At 44.4% G+C, this 24,626-nt stretch overlaps 1 protein-coding gene across 1 annotated transcript in view; it reads left to right on the plus strand.

Moving 5' to 3' along the window:
* The window catches only part of SYTL5 (synaptotagmin like 5), a 370,633-nt gene that overhangs the window by 230,641 nt on the left and 115,366 nt on the right, over positions 1 to 24,626 (plus strand). The window contains exons 6-8 of the mRNA XM_082245444.1: positions 8,326 to 8,430; positions 16,995 to 17,108; positions 22,159 to 22,308. Of these exons, the coding sequence (XP_082101570.1) occupies positions 8,326 to 8,430; positions 16,995 to 17,108; positions 22,159 to 22,308 (369 nt within the window). The remainder of the gene's footprint in view (positions 1 to 8,325; positions 8,431 to 16,994; positions 17,109 to 22,158; positions 22,309 to 24,626) is intronic.

Raw genomic sequence — 24,626 nt, forward strand, 5'->3', positions numbered from 1 at the left:
CCAATGAACTTTAATAGCTTTTGCCAAGGCATTTTACATAGAGGGGAAACAGAGAAATCAAATAAGTATGTATGGCAGTAATTATTAAATTTCATTTTCATAGAGCTGCTACTGGTAATTTGAATTACATTATATGCATTAGGATAAAAAACATTCCGTGGGCAGCCCCCCAAATACTTACCTGAACCCCATTTCGATCCAGCTATGTACCTTTGCCAGATTCTTTAATATAGAACAAATCATAGTTCAGTTAAAAGAATATAGTCTTCTAGTGTGGGTGGAGGGAGGAAATACTGTATATTTCTATAGGAAAACAATTTTGCTCAACCGATATAGCAAGCTGGTGGGTGATGAGTGTTTTGGGTGTAATTGGTCTTTAATTTTAGTGCTGCATTTTCTTCACTTGTTTTTGTTTTGCATACTGTTCTTTTTTTTTTTTCTAGCTACAAATGTACTCCTGTTGTTTTCCTCAGTGTTCATTGTAGGTATGGAAATTAATATTTGCATACAGTTTTCTCTATGAAAATGAGGGTTTGTAGACGGATTTGACATTTACCAAATAACCTCAAATATAAACCAATATAAGGGCCAATTCTCACCACATTCAGTCCATTGCGTTTTTTTTTTTTTTTTTTTTCTGCATCAAAAATGCATGAATAGTAGATCAGGGCTCAAAATTTAAAGTCCTGAGCTACTAGCCAGGCCTTAAGGGTTACTCGCCACCAGTTGCCCCACCCAACTCCTACCCTGCCCCGCCCCTAATTCCGCCCCTAAACACGCCCTCATAAATTATCTCATAAAATTACACTGTTAAATGTTTTTTCATTAATGCAGAAGTTACAAAAATAAATATTAATAACAACGTTTTCAGTGCCCATCAGTGCAGCCTAATCAGTGCCCATCAAGGGTCTGGAACCCCCAAATCACCCTCCTAGTACCCCCCCCCCCAAAATTTCACCTCCTAGAACAAATCCTACCCGTCAAATCCTCCCCCCATCAAAATTTTCCCCCTAGCACAAAAAGCCCCCATTATTCCTACTGGCACAACCCCCCCCCCCCAAATACCCCTTTTTAACAGCCCCTTCCTGTTCTGGCACAAATCCAACCCCCAACCCCATTCCAATAATCTCTATAAGGACGATCCCCAAATCCCCACTCCTGGCACAAATCCTCACCCCCCCCCCCCCAGCACGAATCACTCCTCCTAGCACCCCTCCCCCCAATTCCCCTGCTAGAAGAAATCTTATATTGTCACCTCTCAAATTCCCCATCCCAGCACAACCCCCCTCCCCCCCCATATCGATCCCACTTAGAAGTAATCATCTTCTCCCCACCCCTCCTAGTACAAATACTTTTTGGGGGATTGTCCCTGGTGGGGGGGGGGGGGGTTGGAATAAGAGAATTTGTAGCAAGAGGGGTGGGGAGAAGATGATTACTTCTAGGTGGGATCAATATGGGAGGGGGGGTTGTGCTAAGAGGGGGGGACTGTGCTGAGATGGGGGGTTGTGCTAGGAGGGGGGGGGGACTGTGCTGAGATGGGGGGATTGTGCTAGGAGGGGGGGGATTGTGTTGAGATGGGGGGGTTGTGCTAGCAGGGGGGGGACTGTGCTGAGATGGGGGGGCTGTGCTGAGATGGGGGGGTTGTGCTAGGAGGGGGGGATTGTGCTGAGATGGGAGGGCTGTGCTAGGAGGGGGGGGGAACTGTGCTGAGATGGGGGGGTTGTGCTAGGAGGGGGGGGATTGTGCTGAGATGGGGGGGTTGTGCTAGGAGGGGGGGACTGTGCTGAGATGGGGGGATTGTGCTAGTAGGGGGGGCTGTGCTGAGATGGGGGGGATTGTGCTGAGATGGGAGGGCTGTGCTAGGAGGGGGGGGACTGTGCTGAGATGGGGGGATTGTGCTAGGAGGGGGGGGGGGTTGTGCTAGGAGGGGGGGACTGTGCTGAGATGGGGGGGTTGTGCTAGGAGGGGGGGGATTGTGCTGAGATGGGGGGGTTGTGCTAGGAGGGGGGGGACTGTGCTGAGATGGGGGGATTGTGCTAGTAGGGGGGGCTGTGCTGAGATGGGGGGGATTGTGCTGAGATGGGAATTTGGGAGGTGACAGGATAAGATTTGTACCCCAGTGTAGTTCTCCCTTTCCTCCAGCATGCAGACCTCAGATACAGCGCGGCACATCGCTCTTTGATCCTCCTCTTCATATGTCAGAGCGGAGGAGGAGCGGAGGAGAAGCCTATTCCTATTCCTAAAGCTTTGCACGGACAGCTGGTGGGAGAGATGCGGCTGCAGAAGCAGAAGTGGGAGAAGATTGCGGCTCAGGAATGACACTGGATGTCAGATGGGACTATACAGAGTTTGTTACCCGCCCCCCTTTCCACATTGCTTACTTTGACTCGGAGGAGAGGGGATAACAAACTCTGTATAGTCCGGATCTGATATCCAGTGTCCTTCCTGAGCCGCAATCTTCTTCCCCATCTGCAGCCGCATCTCTCCCGCCAGCTGTCCATGCAAAGCATTAGGAACTAATGGTCTTCTCCTCCGCTCCACCTCCACTCTGACTCTTTAAGGGGAGAAGAAGTCCCGATCTGATGTCTGCTATACTGACAGGAGTGTGAAGCCCGGCGAGAAGAGAGAGAGCACATCCTGCTCTCTCCTGTCACAGAAACACTCCTGGCAGCGCCCCTCCACCTCCCATGACACAGACGCCCAGGGAAGCCGTCCATCCATCCATCCCACCCCTTGTACCGGCTTGCCTTAACATGAGATGATCGGCTTGACCCCCTCCATCAGTACTGCTGGCCGGATAATGTCGGAGCGGCGGATCATCCCGCTCAGCTTTAATTGTAATCGCCGTGCGCTCGCCGACATACACAGTCCCGCCTCCTAGCCCGGCTTCTTTGATAGACATCACACGTCCTGGTTGGCCAGGTGTTCTGTCTATCAAAGAAGCCGGGCTAGGAGACGGAACTGTGTATGTCGGCGAGCGCCCGGCAGTTACAATTAAAGCGGTTACAGCGGGATGATCCGCCGCTCCGACATTATCCAATCCTTCGGCGGCTTTCCTCTCCTCTCTTCCCCTGACAGTAGCTCGCCCAACATAATTTTCCACTCGCAAAATGCGAGTAGGCGAGTGGAAAATTTGAGGGCTGTAGTAGATTATATGGTTTTTAATGGCATAGTTCACATCCATGCGGTCAGTTAAAGTGCGTTCAAGTTCCAGACAAAAAAGCAGAACATGCTGAATTTTTTGTGCACTGAACTGTACTGGAATATGGTAAAACGTATCAAAAATGCACTGGAATGCATCAAAAAAGCATCAAAAATGGACCAGAACGGATCAAAAACACGTATGCAGAAAAGCATCCAGAAGGAATCTGAACTGTGTTTCTATGGTGCGAACTGGCCCTAAGGTCCCTTTCACACAGGCTGTCAAATCAGGTCTGTCTGTCAGTTTTTTATGAAATGAAACATGTTTCCACTGACATTCGCCGCTATCCAACCTGACCCTGCCCGCAAAATGCAGACAGATGATGGTCCAATTTTCCATCCCTCTGGTGGATCGAATGAAAATGGACTGGTGGTCTGTTTGCAGCCGATTTCCCTACAGAGGAAAGCAGGATTGTGTCCGTTTCCGCTCTGCACAGTGAGCGGAGTACTGACCTGTCATCCGCCAGATCAGCGGGGATCTATGCACAGATGTTGCTACCCTCCTGGGGTCAGGGGAAACCCAATGGAAACACTGTATAAAGAACAAAAAGAGGGCGCACTGACCTTGTGCATTACCCAAATGGAATTTATTAAAAATGAAAAAGGAAGAGATATACTCACAAACACAAAAATAGGTAAAGCATATCGATCCACAATGGACCCAAAGCAACCAGGTCTCTAGAACAGTGACCAGCACGCCAGAGGACCTTCCTGAATGGCTGACGCGTTTTGAGGGGAGATCCCCTTATGTAATTATGTAATAATAAAAAAATATATATACAGTGGGTACGGAAAGTATTCAGACCCCCTTAAATTTTTCACTCATTGTTATATTGCAGCCATTTGCTAAAATCATTTAGGTTCATTCTTCTTCCTCATGAATGTACACATAGCACCCCATACTGACAGAAAAACACAGAATTGTTGACATAAATCTGATGTTGCAGATTTATTAAAAAAGAAAAACTGAAATATCACATGGTCCTAAGTATTCAGACCCTTTGCTCAGTATTTAGTAGAAGCCCCCTTTTGATCTAATACAGCCAGGAGTCTTTTTGGGAAAGATGCAACAAGTCTTTCACACCTGGATTTGGGGATCCTCTGCCATTCCTCCTTGCAGATCCTCTCCAGTTCTGTCAGGTTGGATGGTAAACGTTGGTGGACAGCCATTTTTAGGTCTCTCCAGAGATGCTCAATTGGGTTTAAGTCAGGGCTCTGGCTGGGCCATTCAAGAACAGTCACGGAGTTGTTGTGAAGCCACTCCTTCGTTATTTTAGCTGTGTGCTTAGGGTCATTGTCTTGTTTGAAGGTAAACCTTCAGCCCAGTCTGAGGTCCAGAGCACTCTGGAGAAGGTTTTTGTCCAGGATATCCCTGTACTTGGCCGCATTCATCTTTCCCTCGATTGCAACCAGTCGTCCTGTCCCTGCATCTGAAAAACACCCCCACAGCATGATGCTGCCACCACCATGCTTCACTGTTGGGACTGTATTGGACAGGTGATGAGCAGTGCCTGGTTTTCTCCACATAAACCGCTTAGAATTAAGGTCAAAAAGTTCTATTTTGGTCTCATCAGACCAGAGAATCTTATTTCTCACCATCTTGGAGTCCTTCAGGTGTTTTTTTAGCAAACTCCATGCGGGCTTTCATGTGTCTTACACTGAGGAGAGGCTTCCGTCGGGCCACTCTGCCATAAAGCCCCGACTGGTGGAGGGCTGCAGTGATGGTTGACTTTCTACAACTTTCTCCCATCTCCTGACTGCATCTCTGGAGCTCAGCCACAGTGATCTTTAGGTTCTTCTTTACCTCTCTCACCAAGGCTCTTCTCCCCCGATAGCTCAGTTTGGTTCTGGTCGTCCCAAACGTCTTCCATTTGAGGATTATGGAGGCCACTGTGCTCTTAGGAACCTTAAGTGCAGCAGAAATCTTTTTGTAACCTTGGCCAGATCTGTGCCTTGCCACAATTCTGTCTCTGAGCTCTTCAGGCAGTTCCTTTGACCTCATGATTCTCATTTGCTCTGACATGCATTGTGATCTGAAAGGTCTTATATAGACAGGTGTGTGGCTTTCCTAATCAAGTCCAATCAGTATAATCAAACACAGCTGGACTCAAATGAAGGTGTAGAACCATCTCAAGGATGATCAGAAGAAATGGAAAGCACCTGAGTTAAATATATGAGTGTCACAGCAAAGGGTCTGAATACTTAGGACCATGTGATATTTCAGTTTTTCTTTTTTAATAAATCTGCAACAATGTCAACAATTCTGTGTTTTTCCGTCAATATGGGGAGCTATGTGTACATTCATGAGGAAGAAGAATGAACTTAAATGATTTTAGCAAATGGCTGCAATATAACAAAGAGTGAAAAATTTAAGGGGGTCTGAATACTTTTCGTACCCACTGTATATATATATATATATATATATATATATATATATATATATATATATATATATATATATATATATATATACACATATACATATACATGCACATATGTATGTTAAATGGATAGAAATATTTTAGAAAAATATATATATGCATGTGAAAAAAAAATGGCAAAAAAATTCATGGAGGTCCGTTTGGATTGAAACAAGATGATGATAGCGTGCCATGGACAGTGATAGACGCTGTCTGTCAGATGGGCACTGATATGGTGTCAACAGTGGAGGTAACCTACCTGCTGGAGGGAACATGCGGGGTGATCCTCACTAAGTTTAGGCGGCGGCCGAGTGAGGGGAACAGAACGCACGCCAGTGCATTCCATCATTCACTTCCTGGATTCAAAGCACGCCGGCCAGGGAACCTTACCACCGTTTGTTTGAGGCAGAAACTACCATTTATTTTGCACGGTGAACTAAGATGCGATTGGGAATATCTCCTAGCAACACCTTCCAGCAATTTTTCTTCACTGTATATGGACTATTTACATTCTTGAATTGATTAACCATTCCAATACCTATCTCCTTTCACTATATAGCTTGTTTGATTTAAATATGGTAAAGACATACTAATAGTTGTGTAATCACCCATGTGAAAGTATCGCAAAATCTATCAAGCACATTGTATTGCGTTTTTACAATTTGTTTCACCCCTTTAAAGGGGTGAAGTGCTCCTATATTGGGTATCCTACATATTATATACTAAGCGCCTTCTTTTTGTGTTCTTTTCTATTTACAGATATTTGCTAACAGAGCCTTTTTATGTTACAGTAAAACCGCAGTTTACGAGCAACGCGGTTTATGAGAGTTTTGAAAGACGAGCAACGTTTTTTTTAAAATGTTGCCTTGATTTGCGAGCACTGTCTTGAGATACGAGCAACATATGAACAGTAGTTTTCATGTTAAAAAAAAAGAATTACACTTACAATGTGAAGGAGTCTGGTGCAACTCCAAAGCCGCTGCTGTACAGTATACATTACTGTATGTGGCCAGAGGTCTAGGTGCACTGGTGGCTCCCAGCACTTCCTGCAGAACTCAGAGACACTCCCAGCTGGGTGGGCGGACGTAACGTGCGTTTGGAGCACCTGGAAGTGACGTCAACAGTTCCAGAGTGTCTCCGAGTTCTGCAGGGAGCCGCCAGCACCCCTGGACCTCTGGCTATATACAGAACTGTATACTGTACACCAGCAGCTTCACTATACAGTACATATACACCAGTGGCTTTGGAATTGCACCAGACTCCTTAACATTGTGAGTATACTGTAATTTTTTTTTGTGGAACGAATCATTTGAGTTTCCATTATTTCTTTTGGGGTAATTCTCTTTGATATACGAGTGCTTTGGATTACAAGTATGCTTCCGGAATTAATTACCGTATATACTCGAGTATAAGCCGACCAGAATATAAGCCGAGACCCCTACTTTTGCCACAAAAAAGTGGGAAAACTTATTGACTCGAGTATAAGCCTAGGGTGGGAAATGCTGCAGCTACTGGACCCAACTGGACCACCACGAGACACAAAATAGGGGCTGCGGGCATGGTACAGGAGATGGCGCAGGTCATAGTACAGGCATTGCACAGGTCATGGTAAGGGCATGGCACAGGTCAGGGCACAGGTGATGGTACAGGCATGGCACAGGTGAAGGTATAGGCATGGCACAGGTCATGGTACATGCATGGCACAGGTCACGGTACAGGCATGGCACAGGTCACGGTACAGGCATGGCACAGGTCACGGTACAGGCATGGCACAGGTCACGGTACAGGCATGGCACAGGTCATGGTACAGGCATGGCACAGGTGATGGTATAGGCATAGTACAGGTGATGGTATAGGCATGGCACAGTAAGTACAGGCATGGCACAGTATGTACAGGCATGGCACAGTATGTACAGGCATGGCACAGTAGGTATAGGCATGGCACAGTAGGTATAGGCATGGCACAGTAGGTACAGGCATGGCACAGTAATTACAGGCATGGCACAGTAATTACAGGCATGGCACAGTAGGTATAGGCATGGCACAGTAATTACAGGCATGGCACAGTATGTACAGGCATGGCACAGTATGTACAGGCATGGCACAGTATGTACAGGCATGGCACAGTATGTATAGGCATGGCACAGTAGGTATAGGCATGGCACAGTAATTACAGGCATGGCACAGTATGTATAGGCATGGCACAGTAGGTATAGGCATGGCACAGTAGGTATAGGCATGGCACAGTAATTACAGGCATGGCACAGGAGATGCAGTGCTGCGGGCATGGTACAGGAGAATGTCCTGTACCATGCCCGCAGCACTGCATGAGGAAATACAGGGGCTGCGGAGGCATCTCACTTACCTGTCGGTGAGGCGCCGTCTTCGATTTAAAAATCGCGCCACCCGGCGCCGCCATACGTCACCGCAAATGCGCCACCGATGCTCGGGAAAAGCCGAACACATTCGGCTATTTCCGGGCATGCGGCACATGCGTAGTGACACGTCGGCGCCGAGCGGCGCCATTTTTAAAAAGACACTCCAGTCAGTGACTCGAGTATAAGCCGAGGGGTGCATTTTCAGCATGAAAAAACATGCTGAAAAACTCGGCTTATACTCGAGTATATACGGGTATGTTCGCAAACCAAGGTATTACTGTATATATTTTATATATGCTTTAACACGGAACATTGCATTTTTTTAGCATCCCTGACAAAAAACCTGGAAAAGGTGAAGATACCAAAAGCCTACGTTCCAATTATGACACCCAGAGCCTGAGAAGTACCCGATCAATGCCTCGTTCTAATGGGTGAGATTTGAAAATTGATACCATATATTTCCTGAAAAGAATGTTGTATGGACAATAGGGTAGATTTTACTATGCAAAAGCATACTCTAACATATAATTCACTAAAATAATAAATAACTTTAAACAGAAGAAAAGATAAGGAAATGGGTATGAGCAGTTAGTATTGATTAGATAACAGAAAAATGATGGTTGTATACAGAGAATCTAGAAATGCCGGTTAATTGAGATTTTACTTTAAAACGTCTTCTATCTACCAAGAACCTCGTAGGGCAATAGTTCCACAGACCTCCTAAGCCCTTACTTTGTGAGATAAGAAAGAGAAACCTTTTCAGCTTAAAGTACACTATATAACCAAAAGTATTGGGACACCTGCCTTTACACGCACATGAACTTTAATGGCATCCCAGTCTTAGTTTGTAGGGTTCAATATTAGGTTGGCCCACCCTTTACAACTATAATAGCTTCAACTCTTCTGGGAAGGCTTTCCATAAGGTTTAGGAGTGTATCTATGGGAATGTTTGACCATTCTTCCAGAAGCGCATTTGTCAGGCACTAATGTGGACGAAAAAGCCTGGCTCGCAGTCTCCACTCTAATTCATCCCAAAGGTGTTCTATCATGTTGAGGTCAGGACTCTGTGCAGGCCAGTCAAGTTTCTCCACCCCAAACTCACTCATTAATGTCTTTATGGACCTTGCTTTATACACTGGTGAGCAGTCATGTCAGAACAGGAAGGGCCAAACCCAAACTGTTCCCACAAATTTGGGAGCATGAAATTGTCCAAAATGTCTTGGAATGCCGACGCCTTAAGAGTTCCCTTCACTGAAACTAAGGGGCCAAGCCCAACTCCTGAGATACAACCCCACACTATAATCCCCTCTCCATCAAAAGCTTGGAAAAGTGCACAAAACAAGGTCCATTAGGACATGGATGAGCGGGTTTGTGGTGAAGGAACTTGACTGGCCTGCACAGAGTCCTGACCTCAACCCAATAGAACACCTTTGGGATAAATTATAGTGCAGACTGTGAGCTAGGCCTTCTCCCCAAGATCAATGCATGACTTCACAAATGCACTTCTAGGAGAATGATCAAACATTCCCACTCCTAAACCTTGTGGACAGCCTTCCCAGAAGAATTGAAACTGTTATAGCTGCAAATGGTGGGCCAACTCAATATTGAACCCTACGGACTAAGACTGGGATGCCACTCTTGGTAATACAGTGTATGTGGGCAAAAGATGATTCCAGTTGCAATATAATACTTGTAATTGTTAAAAAGAGCATTTTCATTAATAGAGGTCTACCAAAATGAATTATGCTTTAACCTTCCAAGCGGTATTCCCGAGTGTGACTCGGGGTAAGATTTTAGTGCCAAAAGCGGTAACCCCGAGTCACACTCGGGGTAGCGCTAAGAAGATCGCTGGATGCTGGAGGAGGTTTTACTTACCTTTTCTCCGGGATCCAGCGAAGACTGCGAGCGGTGTGCGGCGGCGGAGCTTCCTCCCGATCGTCTGCGAGCCCCGACTTCCGTCTCCGGCGACGTGACGTCCGCCGGGGGGTGGAACCGGCGGCAAATTCAAATGTAAAATGCACCAAACACACTGATACCATTCAAAATAAAATAAAATCACATTACATTGCCCCCCAGTGCCCTTTCCTGCAGTTTTACTGTACTTTTTATGTAAATATATGTATATATATATACATATATATATATATATATATATATATATATATATATATATATATATATATATATGTAATTCTTGTGAATGAGCAGCCCAAACCAACTGTATACATTATATATATATATATATATATATACACACGTATATATATATTTTATATATATATATATATATATATATATATATATATATATATTGTAAGGGATTAGCTCGGTGGCGGGTGTGGGTGACCCCTTGGGGGGTGCGTTTTCCCAGAGAGGTAGCCGACAAGTGCTTGCAAACAAACAGTGTGGTTTATTAAATGGTGTTTTCTTCACCAGGCTGTATGCAGCAAAACATCCAAAATAAAATAAAACAGAAAATAAATCCTTGCCTCTCTGGGCGGCTACCTTCTCACAACTGGAACCTGCCTAAGTGTCTGTCTCCAACCTACCGTCGGGCAGACTTCCTTGTCCTACAGCGGACACTCAATAGTCCTTTTATAATAGCTTCACAGGGCAACACAGTCCTTTATTTCTTTCACATCAACAGTTCGTCTTCTCACCTTTGAGACGATTTCACCCTTGGTTACCGTCCCGGGCACACATCACTCCGGGGGGTCTTCTCCCAGGCCCACACATCCTGTCGGGAGGCACACGCTGACTGTCCTCCTGCTCCCAGCCCACATGGCTTCAGGACACAGCTTCTGGAGGCAGCAAACAATAGGAATTTCTCTGAACAAATTATAGAGCCTTAACTCCCTCATTCTGAACAGGTGAAGGCCTTTCAACTTCCTGCTGGCTAGCTCTGTAGCCAACACCCTAAATTAATTAATGGACTTTCTAACTCAGGTGGAAATGTATCTCCTTCCTGTGACTACATTCCCAGATTTAGCTGACTTCCTGTTACAATATATATATATATATATACGTAATTCTTGTGAATGAGCAGCCCAAACCAACTGTATACATTATATATATATATATATATACGTATATATATATAATATATGTATACATAATATATGTATACATACATATATATATATATATATATATAATATATATAATAAATGTATACAGTTGGTTTGGGCTGCTCATTCACAAGAATTACATGCAAAATAATGGTACCGCTTTCAGCACCTAAAATCCAAAAGAATCATACCGCCAGGGAGGTTAAGAGGAATAGGGGCAGAAGGTTTTGTTTCCAGAAGAGAGACAGTCCCATTAAATGAGGGATAGTCCAGAGCAATGTGGCTGTACCAGTATATTTTAACCACACACAGCTTATTTAGTACACTTGTGGTCACATAGAAGAATCTGGTGGGACTCAAGTATAACAGGCCCTTGGTTTAAATAGAAAGAAAGTAGTTGGAACTGAAAGAACATTTGTAGCCTAGCCCCATTAAACAAATCAACTCATGCGACAATACTCACTTGCTCTCTGGATATGCCCCCCGTCACTGGTCCTCTTCTGGGTTGAAACATGCCCTGTACCATTCAACTTACTTGCTGTGTGATCCTAAGCTGTCAGAAACACGCCAAGCCACCGTTCAAGACCTAGTAACAAGCACCACAACCAGGGCCGCTGATAGAAATCATCGTACAGCCTACCTGATGGGGCCCCTTAAGCCCCATCCCTGGCCCCTCCCTAGACCCCGCCCCTGGCCCCTCCCTAGAAGGGTCTGCTACAGGCAGGGCCGCTGATAGGGGGGGACCACCAGCCCTCTTGTAGGGGGCCCACACAGAGAGGGGGGATTAGTGATGGACAACAAATACAGAAATCTTCCTCCAGCACCTGAATCTGATCTTTCCCTCTCCCTGCTATCAGCTTTTGTCTGCTGAGAAAGAGATAGTTGTCCCTCACTAATCTCCCTCCCTGTCTGGGCCCCCCCCCCCCCTGCCAGCACTGGCTCTAATGTTAGCTCTGCTCCTGAGTATATCTGTAACTTTGTTTCTCTCCCTCTGTCTCTCTGATCCCGGAGCTCCAACTGTCCAGCCTGTATATTTTTCTCATCTCATCTTCATTTTTATTTATTAACATCGTTTTTTCTTTTAGATTTAGCAGGAATTATGCAAGTTATGTTATATTTGGGTCTGAGAATAGTGATTTTGTTGTAATTTTAGCTAAATATACCTTGAATATTTTCTTGGCGGGGCCCTGCCAGGTAGTCTGTATGGGGCCCCGCGATTTCTAACAGCAGCCCTGGCTACAGGCACTCCTATGGAATGCTGTGTAGCACAGTTTGAAGCACAGGAAATAATTTTTTCAGCTTCTGGGTTTAGTGTTAAGTGCCGGTTCACATATACGCGATGCGGGAACACTGCGAATCCACTGTGGGTTCCCACATTGCATTCAAATCGCAAGCAGTTCACACTGCCATATGCGAATCGCTGGGGGTGTCAATACAAAGTTAATGACACCCCCAGATCAGATCGCATATCGCAGTGCAAACTGTCAGTTCGGAAATAAATCGGATCGCTTAGATGTGAACCACCATGCGATCCGATTCTGCTGCGGACCAAAAAAGGGTCCTGTGCGAGTTGTGTTCGAATGCGATGAAAATTCAGCCATACAATCTGTATGGCTGAATTCGCATTGCACAGACATCGCATGTGATTTTCAGAGCAGTGTGCTGCGAATCACATGTGATGTTTGACATCACACTAATGTAAACCGGGACTAAATCCTGGCTTTCACAGACAGTCTGTGATTCTAGTACTAAATCCAAAGGGGGCACACAGAAAATGTTGAGGCTAAGCTAGCTGTTTTGAAATGGCACTGGGGTGGCTCTGAAATAAATTGCCACCAGTGCTATCCCTACCCCATTTTAAAGCGGTGGTGATGGGAACTCAGGCCTCATATACATAAAATGTCTGCACCTGAGGAGCTGCAGGTGCCACCATATACAGCCTTCTGCCACCGTATACAGCCTTCTGCCACCGTATACAGCCTTCTACCACCGTATACAGTTTTCTATACAAGTTCATGTTCTCTTGATAAAAGCTAAAGCTTCATATACTGTATATAGAGCTTATGGTTTATCTCACTGCTCCTCTCTGCACTCTCTTCTGTTCTCTATTTCTCTCTTCCCTCATTAGTTCATTCTGTTCCTCTTTCTTTTTTTTTTCTGGTATCTCATCCTTTCCTCTCTCTCCATATATCTCTCTGCTATTTCTTTCTCCCTCTCTGTCCATTCCTCTCTATTCTATCTCTCTCTGCTGTATCTCTTTCTTTTCAGTCTCTCTCTCTCTCTCTCTCTCTCTATCTATCTTTATTCTGTATTATATAATCTTTATCCCTCTGTCTCTTTCTTTATCTTTATCTCTTCTTCTCTTTCTTTCTTTCTCTCTCTCTTTATTTCTCTCTCTCTCCGCCCATCTCTTTCTGCCTACCTCTCTGCTTCTTTCTCCATTTCTCTTTTTCTTTCTCCTTCTATCTCTCTCCATCTTTATCTTATATTATATAATATTTATCTATCTGTCTGCCCCTCCATCTGTAATTCTCTCTATATCTTGTTTTCTCCATCTCTCTCTCTTCCAGTCTCTTTCCTCTTGCATCTCTCTCTCTCTTTATCTCTCTCTTTCTCTATTGCTCTCTCCATCTCTCTCTCTCTCTCTCCATCCCTCTCTTTCTCTTTTTCTTTTTCTTTCTGCCCAGCCTACCCAGTGGTGTATTTAGGTTTTGTGCTGCCCTAGGCCGGACTAAACTTGTGCACCCCCTAATTTACATATGACCAACCCCTTCCTGTAAAGGCCACGCCCTTTACTGTTTATGACCCGCCCTGTCATCTTGTGAACCACAGACCACAAGTCTATCAGTGCCCATCAGCGTAGCCTCATCAGTTCCCACGCGTTCAGCCTCATCAGTGCCCATCTGTACAGCCTAATCATTGCCGCCTCATTACTGACCATCAGTGCAGCCTCATCACTGACCGCTTTATGGGGATGCCAGACCGATTTGCCTCCTGGACTCTGCCCTCTGGCCCAATTCACCCCATAAGACTGGCACTATATTAAAAGTGTAGCGCAAGCCGGCGGAGACCCTTTTCTTGCGGAAACCGGATGGAGGCTGTTTTTTTTTTGTGCAGGGTGCAGCTTTTTTGCTGCCCCCCCTGCAAAGTGCCGCCCTAGGCCTGGGCCTTGTTGGCCTAGGCCAAGATACAGCACTGAGCCTACCGCTCTGCTTCTTTCTCAATTTCTCTCTCTCTCTCTCTGTATCTTAAATGATATACTATTTGTGTCTTTCTCTCTGTCTCTACCTTTCTGTCTGCCCCCCATCTCTAATTCACTCTATATCTCGTTTTCTCCATCTCTTGCAGTCTCTTTCCCCTTTCATCTCTTTTTCTCTATTTTTCTCTCTTTTTCTGTCTCTCCATCTCTCTCCCCATCTATATCTCTCTTCTCCTCTGTCTTTCTCTCCCCCTATATCTCTCACTCTTTCTTTCTCTCTGTCTGGGATTGGAGTTTTAGATAAAGTGAAAGTGATTTTTAGGGCAGTGTCACAATGCTTCCCACCTCTGGCAGAGAGAACCCTCTCTGTTCATTACGTATTGAACTCCTGCAACTTTCCCTTGTAACAGAAATGACAGGATGCCTTCAATGACACACACTGCTATGGTTATTAATCATTTTATTTCCAACCTGAAAAAAAAAAGCTTTCTGTTCTCAGATAGCTTGATTAAAAAGCACAAATTTAAAAGCATAACTTTTTTTTTTCTATTTACTATATTGAAGTCTTTAGGCTGACTTGGGAAATAATACCAGGCAAGCACATTTAGCCCCCATTCACACTGGGGCGACGCTACTTCGCACCGCGACCTCCGAGGTCGCGGTGCGAGCAGCGCGCCGCGACCTAGGAGCGGCCGCCACGGACTTCGTAACATTGAAGTCTATGGCGGTCGCCTCCTGGTCGCCCCAAAGAAGCTCCGGACCCTTTTTCTGAGTCGGAGCGACTTGTGTCGCTCCTATCAGAACGGGTCTGCAGCTTCCCTATGGGAGGCGACCTGCGGCGACCTGTGAGGCGACCAGGTCGCCTCACAGGTCGCCCCAGTGTGAACGGGGGCTTAGCTACATCAATCCTGCAAACGTTTACAAAGTGAAATACATACAAAGAAACAATTTTGTATTTTCTGGGCTTTCCTTGAATTTTTAGCCCTGCTTGCCTGACTTTGTGTGAAATTCAGAGTTCAGACACACCTGACTGTTCTGCTGTCTTAAGGCCCGTACACACGTACCGATCGTCGGCGAACGATCGGCCGTCTTTTGTCCCCGGGCTGTCGGTGTCTGTTGAAAAGTGCAAAGACAGCACAAGAATTTTGTCCGCCGACTACAGCCGACTGCAGAAGTGATGTCATGTAATGGTTAACTTTCCCTGTGTTTTTTCTTTTCTGAGCATGCCCAGTCTTGCAAATCTGCGGTCTGTCGGCCGAATTCTGTACTGACTGGCGAACAATCGGCCGTTCTGGTGTCGGCATACAAAAATTTTAATGCTTGCATGACAGATTCTTCAGATCGGCAGAATGTGCGCTGACGGCTGTCGGAGGCATCATACTAACAAGCGTACAATCGGCAGATCGTTCGTCGGCCGACGCTTGTCTGCCGACGATCGGTACGTGTGTACGGGCCTTTAGGCACTGTCTGGCAGCCTCACGATCACGAACCTCTTCTTCTCTTCACTTAACTCTTCCTCTCCTCAGTTCCTGTAGTGCTGCTGCCTGCTTCCTGGAGAAATGTGGCTGAGCTGCTGCTTCCTCTGCCGCCTCACAGCTTCCAGGACGAGTGGGGAGCAGAGCTGAGTGCCATAAGCAGGGGAAGACAGATCACTCCGCCAGGGCAGGGAAGGCAATAAGCAGGCTGCTGGCAAGAATGCTATGCAGAGCGGGCACTGAACTGACATGCGCCCGAAACAGAAGAAGTAGTCCCTCCCACACCTACCAGCACATTATTGCAGAGGGGCCCAGAATAAGGAAAAAGACTAGTTAAGTAAGTAGGAGAGGGTGCTGCTGTTAATTCAAAAAGGCTTTTTTAAAAAAATTTTATTCTGCACTGTGTTTTTGATTTTAGATTGCCCGGGCCCCCCTGCAGAGCGGAGGACTCCGGGCCCGGTACAACAGGGCCAGTTGTACTGGCTTATCAGCGGCCCTGACCACAACAATAGAGCACCTCTTAGGCTACTCTTGCAGTTTACTAGAGGTGCTCTATCCTCGTGGTGTTTGCTTGTAGCATTACAATATTTTTGGATGCACCTCCCCCATAATTGGGTTGGGCACAGAATACCCACTCTCAGGATTTTCTCTTGGTGGGTATTTTTTATAATAGGAATTTAGGACCTCTCACCATTAAAAGAGGAAGAGCACCCATGATGTCATGTGACTGAACCAAAGACCAGGTAGTGGAAAGTGGGAAGCGTTATACGTCCTGCTTATAAAATATCTTGCAACCTTCATCATTAAAACATGTTCACTGCATAATTTTAATAACAGTTTACAGAAAGGAGATTACTATTAAGGCAAGAAAAAAACATGGGAACTGCAAGTAAAAGCTGACTTAGCCTAATGTTCTTCATGTTGAGTGCTTGCATGCAGTTACAATGCTTCAATAACACATTAATCATTGGGGAAGGAGAGAGTATAGAGATGCTTTCTCCCACCTGCCAAAGACTAATAATTCTCCCAAGATTCTTCTCTATTGTGTCATGTAAAAAATGTTCCTAGCAGATTTATAAAGTTACTAATAGCTATTATCTATAGTTATATCTAGCCTATTTAATATTATACATATTCTATATCATATCAAAACGTATCAATGACAAATCAATTTACACATACAAATTTGTATGCACTTTGTATGTAAAATAATAAATGTAAAATTGTACTTGCATTGTTTTCTTTTATTTCAGTCTTGATAAAAGACCAGGAAAACAGACGAGAAGTGGAGAAGATGCAATAAGCATTCATTCAAATCTTGACACCCAGAGCTTACGAAGCGTCACATCGATCCCACGCTCTGAAAGGTCAATAGTATAGTGATCCAGTTTGTCCGTCAATATTTCTCATTGAACATTTGTTGTCCTAACTAGTCAGGAAGAACCCACAGAGGAAATGAATTGTATTAGACATAAGGCATTAGCAGTCCTTGATTGAATGAAGTGTCAGTAATGTCCAACATGTAATATGATATAATTTAAGTTATAAAATATATGATCGTTTTTACGAGATATTGTTTTCTGAAGTATAGCTACATTTTTTGTAAATTTGTTTTCAAATTAGTGAGCATTTTCAATGAGTTTGCATTAGTGCAATTGTGGTTAATGGCTTTGCAGCCCAGTTTTATTAAAAAATGAAACTAAAAGTTCACACAGAGTTGGTCACGCAGGCCACAGCAGTCAACAGAAAAATGCCAAGTCATCTGGTTCTCTTGTCCTTCAGTCCCAGCTCTCTGGCTCCCCAGGCTTACTTATGCCTCGTACACACGCATCGATAGTTGGCCGTGAATTTTCGGGCAACGTCCGATCAGTCGATTTTCGGCTTGTTAGTATGATGCTTTCGACAACCGACTCCGACTTTTCGGCCGAACAAAATCTGGTGTGCAGGCTATAAAATTTTTGTTGGCCGTCAACAGAACGGCCGATTTTCCGTCAGTCAGTACAGATTTCGGCAGACAAAAATCTGATGAGCAAGACTGGGCATGCTCAGAGAAGAAAAAGCACACGGAAAGTAAACCAGCACGACATCACTTCTGAAGTTGGTTTTTGTTGGCCGAGAAAATTTGTGTGCAGTCTAGAGCACATTTCAACCAACACAACAACACTAGACAAAAGACGGCCGATTGGTCGGCCGATAATCGTTGCGTGTGTACGAGGCATAAGTCTCAGTTACAGCACCTTCCTCTACAGGCCAACTCAGGCCTCTAGATATCACAGCTCCTGGAAGGAGCCCACCCCTCACTCTAAACAAGGGTACACACCTATCTCCACACAAGGGACATGAGCTATGGCCTGCTCCTGGCTTATAATGGGTGTGTACACCTAGACACACACCCTGCAGGTCTTCAGCACGACCTGGACACAGGATTGAAGGCTTCGTCCAAGACACTTTGAAGCCTTAAAGATCCAAGCCCTGATCCAGGATTACAAACACAGCTTTCTTAGCTCATAATATACACTTCAGAGCCCCACACTCTCAATGCAAACCCTGTGTCCCTTTTTCCTAAATTCACCCCATGGCAGGGCTAGCACTGTCACGAAATTATATATATATATATATATATATATATATATAGTAAAACCTTGGATTGCGAGCATAATTCGTTCTGGCAAAATGCTTGTAATCCAAAGCACTCTTATTTTAAAGCGAATTTCCTCATAAGAAATAATGGAAACTCAGATGATTCGTTCCACAAGTCCTCAGTTTATAGTCTATATACAAAGATTATAGCAATGTGATAGGTTGTGTAACCATAAAATGTCCACCCACAATATGCAGCCTTCCCAAGGGGATTAGAAGCAAAATCTAGCAGAGCTACAGAATATAAGAGAGATGAGAGGAGCCTCTAAGTGTAGCAATATGATTACATTTAATGAAGGTTCAACATTTAGCAATTCACATGGTTCATGATTAACCACTTTACCACCGGAGGATTTTGCTGTCTTCCGTCCAGGCCACTTTTTGCGATTCGGCGCTGTGCGACTTCAACTGACAATTGCGCGGTCGTGCGACGCCGTACCCAAACGAAATTTACGTCCTTTTTTTCCCACAAACAGAGCTTTCTTTTGGTGGTATTTGATCACCTGTGCGATTTTTACTTTTTGTGCTATAAACAAAAAAAGAGCGTTTATTTTGAAACAATAACAATATTTTTAACATTTTTTTTATATGAAATTCCCCCCAAAAAAGATGTAAAAACCAATTTTTTTAAAAATTTTTGGCCAATTTGTTTTATGCTACATATGTTTGGTAAAAAAAATCGCAATAAGTGTATTTTGATTGGTTTGCGCAAAAGTTGTTGCGTTTACTAACAAAGGGAAAGATTTCTGTCATTTTTGGTGTTTTTTTTTAACGCGTAATGGCGGCGATCTGCGATTTTTTTTGCGGGACTGCGACATTGCGGCGGACAGATCGGACCCTTGACTGACATTTTTGACACTTTTGGGGGTACCAGTGACATTACTGCAGTAATCAGTGCTATATATATGCACTGTTACTGTAAAAATGACACTGGCAGGGAAGGGGTTAATTTTATTGGAGAGGGAGGGGTTAATGTATGCCTGGTGCTTACTGACGTGTAGGGGGGGAGGTGACTGAGTGAGTCATGGACAGATTGGATGTCCAGCTATGCTGAACAGTCCGATCTGTCACTCCCTGTCACTATGGAGATCCGCCCGCTGTGTTTACACACAGCGGGCGGATCTCCAGACTCGATCCCCGACGATCGGGTAAGAGCAGCGGCGATCGCCGCTGCTCCTCCCCTGGCCCGACTCCCGCTGTGAATGAAAACAGCGGGAGCGAGCCTCCGGCGGCGCGCAAGCGCCGCCCAGAAGGGGGAGTGTCTGACGACGTAGTACTACGTCGTCAGACGATAACGAGCCACTCTGCCGCAGTAATATTACTGTGAGCAGACGTAAAGTGGTTAAAACAGGCACATCTAAGAATGGAGGCATCCGGGGTAAAGCTGTCCACATAGACTGTCTTCTGAACCACCGGCTCTCACCACTGTCAGTCTGCAATCGTGACCGGGAAGAATAGCCTGCAGTAGAGTGATCTGAAAGTGAGGCTTTGAATCACTCATAGAGTGCAGCGGGGAAGGGATGATGAAGATGGCTGTGCAGAGGATGGTCTATGTGGACAGCATTACCCCAGATGCCTGCATTCTTAGATGTGGCTGTTTTAATCATCAACCATGTGAGTTGCTAAATATTGAACCTTCATTAAATGTAACCATATTGCTACACTTTAGAGGCTCCTCTCCTTTTTTATACATGACGCTACTTGTATATCAAGACATCGCTTGTATATCAAGTCAAAATGTATTTTAAAAATTTGCTTGTCTTGCAAAGTGCTCTCAAACCAAGTTACTCTCAAACCAAGGTTTTACTGTATCTCGATTCAATAGTCTTTTTTTTTTATGGATATCCCCAATCTGCTTTTGAACCCCTGGAGCTGAAAGGTTTTACCAACATCAGAAGTTATATTTCTGATTTTACCTGTATTGGTGAATTCTGATATTGCAGCCACCACAGTCTGGAAGGCCATTCTAAAAGTTTCATATAGGAGTCAGCTTTGGCCCACAAAAGCATTGTGAACAATGTCTGAAATAAAGCATTTACATGGTCTTCTGGGGAGATTTTAAAACTTTCTCTTGTAATTTATTTACAGATAATGTTAACAGGTTTACCTTTTAAAAAAAGATATCACTAAAGTTAAAACTTGACATAACTATATTACCAAAAGTTTTGGGATGCATGCTTTTACACGCTCATGAATTTAATGGCATTTAATGGCATTCCAGTCTTAGTCTGTAGGGTTTAATATTGAGTTGGCCCACCCTTTGTAGCTATAACAGCTTCAACACTGGGAAGGCTGTCCACAAGGTTTAGGAATGTGTCTATAGGGATGTTTGACCATTCTTCCAGAAGTGCATTTGTGAAGTCAGGCACTGTTGTTGGACGAGAAGGCCTGGCTCGCATCCTCCACTTAAATTCATCTTTGTGCACTGGTCCAAATCATTTGGTGGAGGGGGGATTATGGTGTGGGGTTGTTTCTCAGGGGTTCGTCCTGACCCCTTAGTTCCAGTGAGGGGAACTCCTAAGGCGTCAGCATACCAGGACATTTTGAACAATTTCATGCTCCCAACTTTGTGAGAACAGTTTGGTGTTGGTCTCTTCCTGTTTCAACATGAGCAAGGTCCATAAAGACATAGATGAGCAAGTTTGGGGTGGAGGACCTTAACTAGCCTGGACCTTGCTCATGTTGGAACAGGAAGGGGCCATCCCCAAAACAACACAAAGTTGTAAGCATGAAATTGTTCAAAATGTCCTGGTATGCTGACGCCTTAAGTGTTCCCCTCACTGTAACTTAGGCCAAACCCCTGAGAAACAACCCCACACTATAACCCACACCATGATTTGGACCAGTGCACAAAGCAAGGTCCATAAAAACATGGATGAGCGAGTTCAGGGTGGAGGAACTTAACTGGCCTGCACAGAGTCCTGACCTCAACCCGATAGAACACCTTTGGGATGAATTAGTGCAGAGACTGCGAGTCAGGCCTTCTCATCCACATCAGTGCCTGACCACACAAATGCGCTTCTGGAAGAATGGTCAAACATTCCCATAGACACACTCCCAAACCTTGTGGACAGCCTTCCCGGAAGAGTTGAAGCTGTTATAGCTGCAAGCGGTGGGCCAACTCAATATTGAACCCTACGGACTCAGATTGGGATGCTTTTAAAGTTCATGTGCGTGTAAAGGCAGGCGTCCCAATACTTTTGGTAATTTAGTGTAGTTTAATATGTATGTTGGAATATTTCAAAATATGAAAAATATTGATTTTGGGAAAAAAGTAATTTTTTTGTGTTTTTGTTAAAAAAAAAAAACAATATTTGACTATGGGCCCATTCACATCATAGAAACTCAGTCTGGATACATTCCGGGTGCTTTTTTGCATGTGCGTTTTTTTTACGCATTTCTGATGCAGTCCAGTGCTTTTTGTACCCCCTCTTTTTTCCTAACCTTAAATAAAGACATGTGTGTTCCAGTGAGTTTTGTGTGCGTTAAGTTGCATTCCTGTGCATTTTTGATGCGTTTTACCACATTCCAGTACAGTCCAGTGAAGAGAAAATGCAGCATGTTGTATTTTTTTTCCTGGGACTGGAATGCAGTAGAACAGACCGCACTGGTGTGAAAAAAAAAAAAAAAAATGCACTGGACTGAATGTGGTGTGAACTGGCTCTTAATTGCAATAACTTTTGTACTTCTATAAACAAATACCCTCAAATTGAATTATGTGCTACTTGTGGCAGTTAATCCATTTTAACTTGGTTTTGATTTTGCTCTGTACTGCAGGAGGTCCAAAATAGATATCCACAGTCTCCCAGAAGCTTCTCAGGCAGATTACCTTCAAAGTGGCCGGGACAATGGTGACGGAGTTAGTCAAGCAAGCTTTAAAGTTGACTCTCGACCCGAATCCAAGCGTAGTTCACCGGTTTCTGTGATGTAAGCATGTATCCAGTTCTGCAGTAATTTGGAAGAAATAGATACTCATAGATTTTATCACTTTGAGTCAGGGCCAATTCTGACATTCCTCTCCTGCTGCTAAAAAAACATAATTTTTTGCTAGAAAACTACTTAAAAGCCCTAAACTTTATATATATATATCTATATATATAGATATATATACAGTATCCCACAAAAGTGAGTACACCCCTCACATTTTTGTAAATATTTTATTATATCTTTTAATGTGACAACACTGAAGAAATGACACTTTGCTACAATGTAAAGTAGTGAGTGTACAGCTTGTATAACAGTGTAAATTTGCTATTCCCTCAAAATAACTTAAAGTGGAGTTCCACCCATTTTTAATAAATTGGATTACATTGATGTATGTAATCCCCTTTAAAACGACTTTTACCAATGGAAAGTTTTTTTTTTTTTGTTAGTAAATACCTTATTTTCTGCTTTATTTATCCTCTTCTCACTTCCGGGTCTGGTCAGTGATTACGTCATTCGGCGATTCGCAGTGTGTGCTGGGATGGCATGAAATCTCGCATTATTACACAGGAGATGAGCTGCACTGCGTGCTCTGCCCCGCCTCCGCCCCGCCTCCTCTCAGTGAGCTGTGTGTATGTAGTGTATTGAGGCTGTGCTCCGCCCCTCCTCCGCCCCGCCTCCTCTTAGTGAGCTCAGTGAGGATATAATGCTTTCAGTCCTCGCTCACTGAGGGGAGGCGGGGCGGAGGAGGGGCGGAGCAGGGCCTCAATACACTACATACATACAGCTCACTGAGAGGAGGCGGGACGGAGGCGGGGCAGAACACACAGTACAGCTCATCTCCTGTGTAATAATGCGAGATTTCGTGCCCTGAGATAAATCCCAGCACACACTGCGAATCGCCGAATGACGTAATCGCCGACCGGACCCGGAAGCGAGAAGAGGATAAGTCGTTTTAAAGGGGATTACATACATCTAAAGTGACTAAAATGGGTGGAACTCCACTTTAACACACAGCCATTATTGTCTTAACCATTGGCAACAAAAGTGAGTACACCCCTAAGTCAGAATGTCCAAATTGGGCCCAAAGTGTCAATATTTTTTGTGGCCACCATTATTTTCCAGCACAGCATCAACCCTCTTGGGCATGGAGTTTACCAGAGCTTCACAGGTTGCCACTGGAGTCCTCTTCTACTCCTCCATGACAACATCAGTGAGCTGGTGGATGTTAGAGACCTTGCACTCCTCAAACTTCCATTTGAGGATGCCCCACAAATGCTCAACAGGGTTTAGGTCTGCAGACATGCTTGGCCAGTCCATCACCTTTACCCTGAGCTTCTTTAGCAAGGCAGTAGTTTTCTTTTAGGTGTGTTTAGGGTCGTTATCATGTTGGAATACTGCCCTGGGGCCCAGTCTCCAAATGGAGGGGATCATGCTCTGCTTTAGTATGTCACAGTACATGTTGTCATTCATGGTTCCCTCAATGAACTGTAGCTCCCCAGTGTCGGCAGCACTCATGCAGCCCTAGACCATAACACTCCCACCACCATGCTTGACTGTAGGCAAGACACACTTGTCTTTGTACTCCTCACCTGGTTGCTGCCACACACGCTTGACACCATCTAAACCAAATATGTTTATCTTGGTCTCATCAGACCACAGGACATGGTTCCAGTAATCTATGTCCTTAGTCTGCTTGTCTTCAGCAAACTGTTTGCGGGCTTTTTTGTGCATCATCTTTAGAAGAGGCTTTCTTCTGGGACGACATCCATGCAGACCGATTTGATGCAGTGTGCGGTGTATGGTCTGAGCATTGACAGACCATTGATATATTTCCCTTACTGTTCAAGGACGTATATATACGCACGGCGGATGGGAAGCAGTTATCCTGTCCCTTAACCTATAAATCTCCTAATCGTTCACCTTATCTTTTAAGTGAACCCTGTAGTATGCGGTAATTCCATTTTAGTGAGTTTAGCTAACTTTAGAAAAGGATTTACCTACATAATTGCACCTTTATTCTAACTCCCTAGGCCAGGAATAATTATTTTCCATATATGTTAGCTCAGGTAACAACAGTTCTCCTGTAATTAAATTGTTTATTAGAAAAAAGACAACTGTATTTATTAAGATAAAAAAGCTACTCCAAAGTTTTTCAACCTTCTGTGCTGGCTCTTCCCTCCCTTCCAAAACCCAGTTAAAGTGGAAGAAAAGGCTAACTAAATGTTTCCTAAAAATGTTCCATTCTCTTACCAATTCTACCTACCCTGTATTAATGAGACCCGTGTACTTACCTATTTTTTCCTATACTGGTCCAGTCA

The sequence above is a fragment of the Pelophylax lessonae genome (assembly GCF_965119305.1).
Source record: "Pelophylax lessonae genome assembly, chromosome: 2".
NCBI lineage: Eukaryota > Metazoa > Chordata > Amphibia > Anura > Ranidae > Pelophylax > Pelophylax lessonae.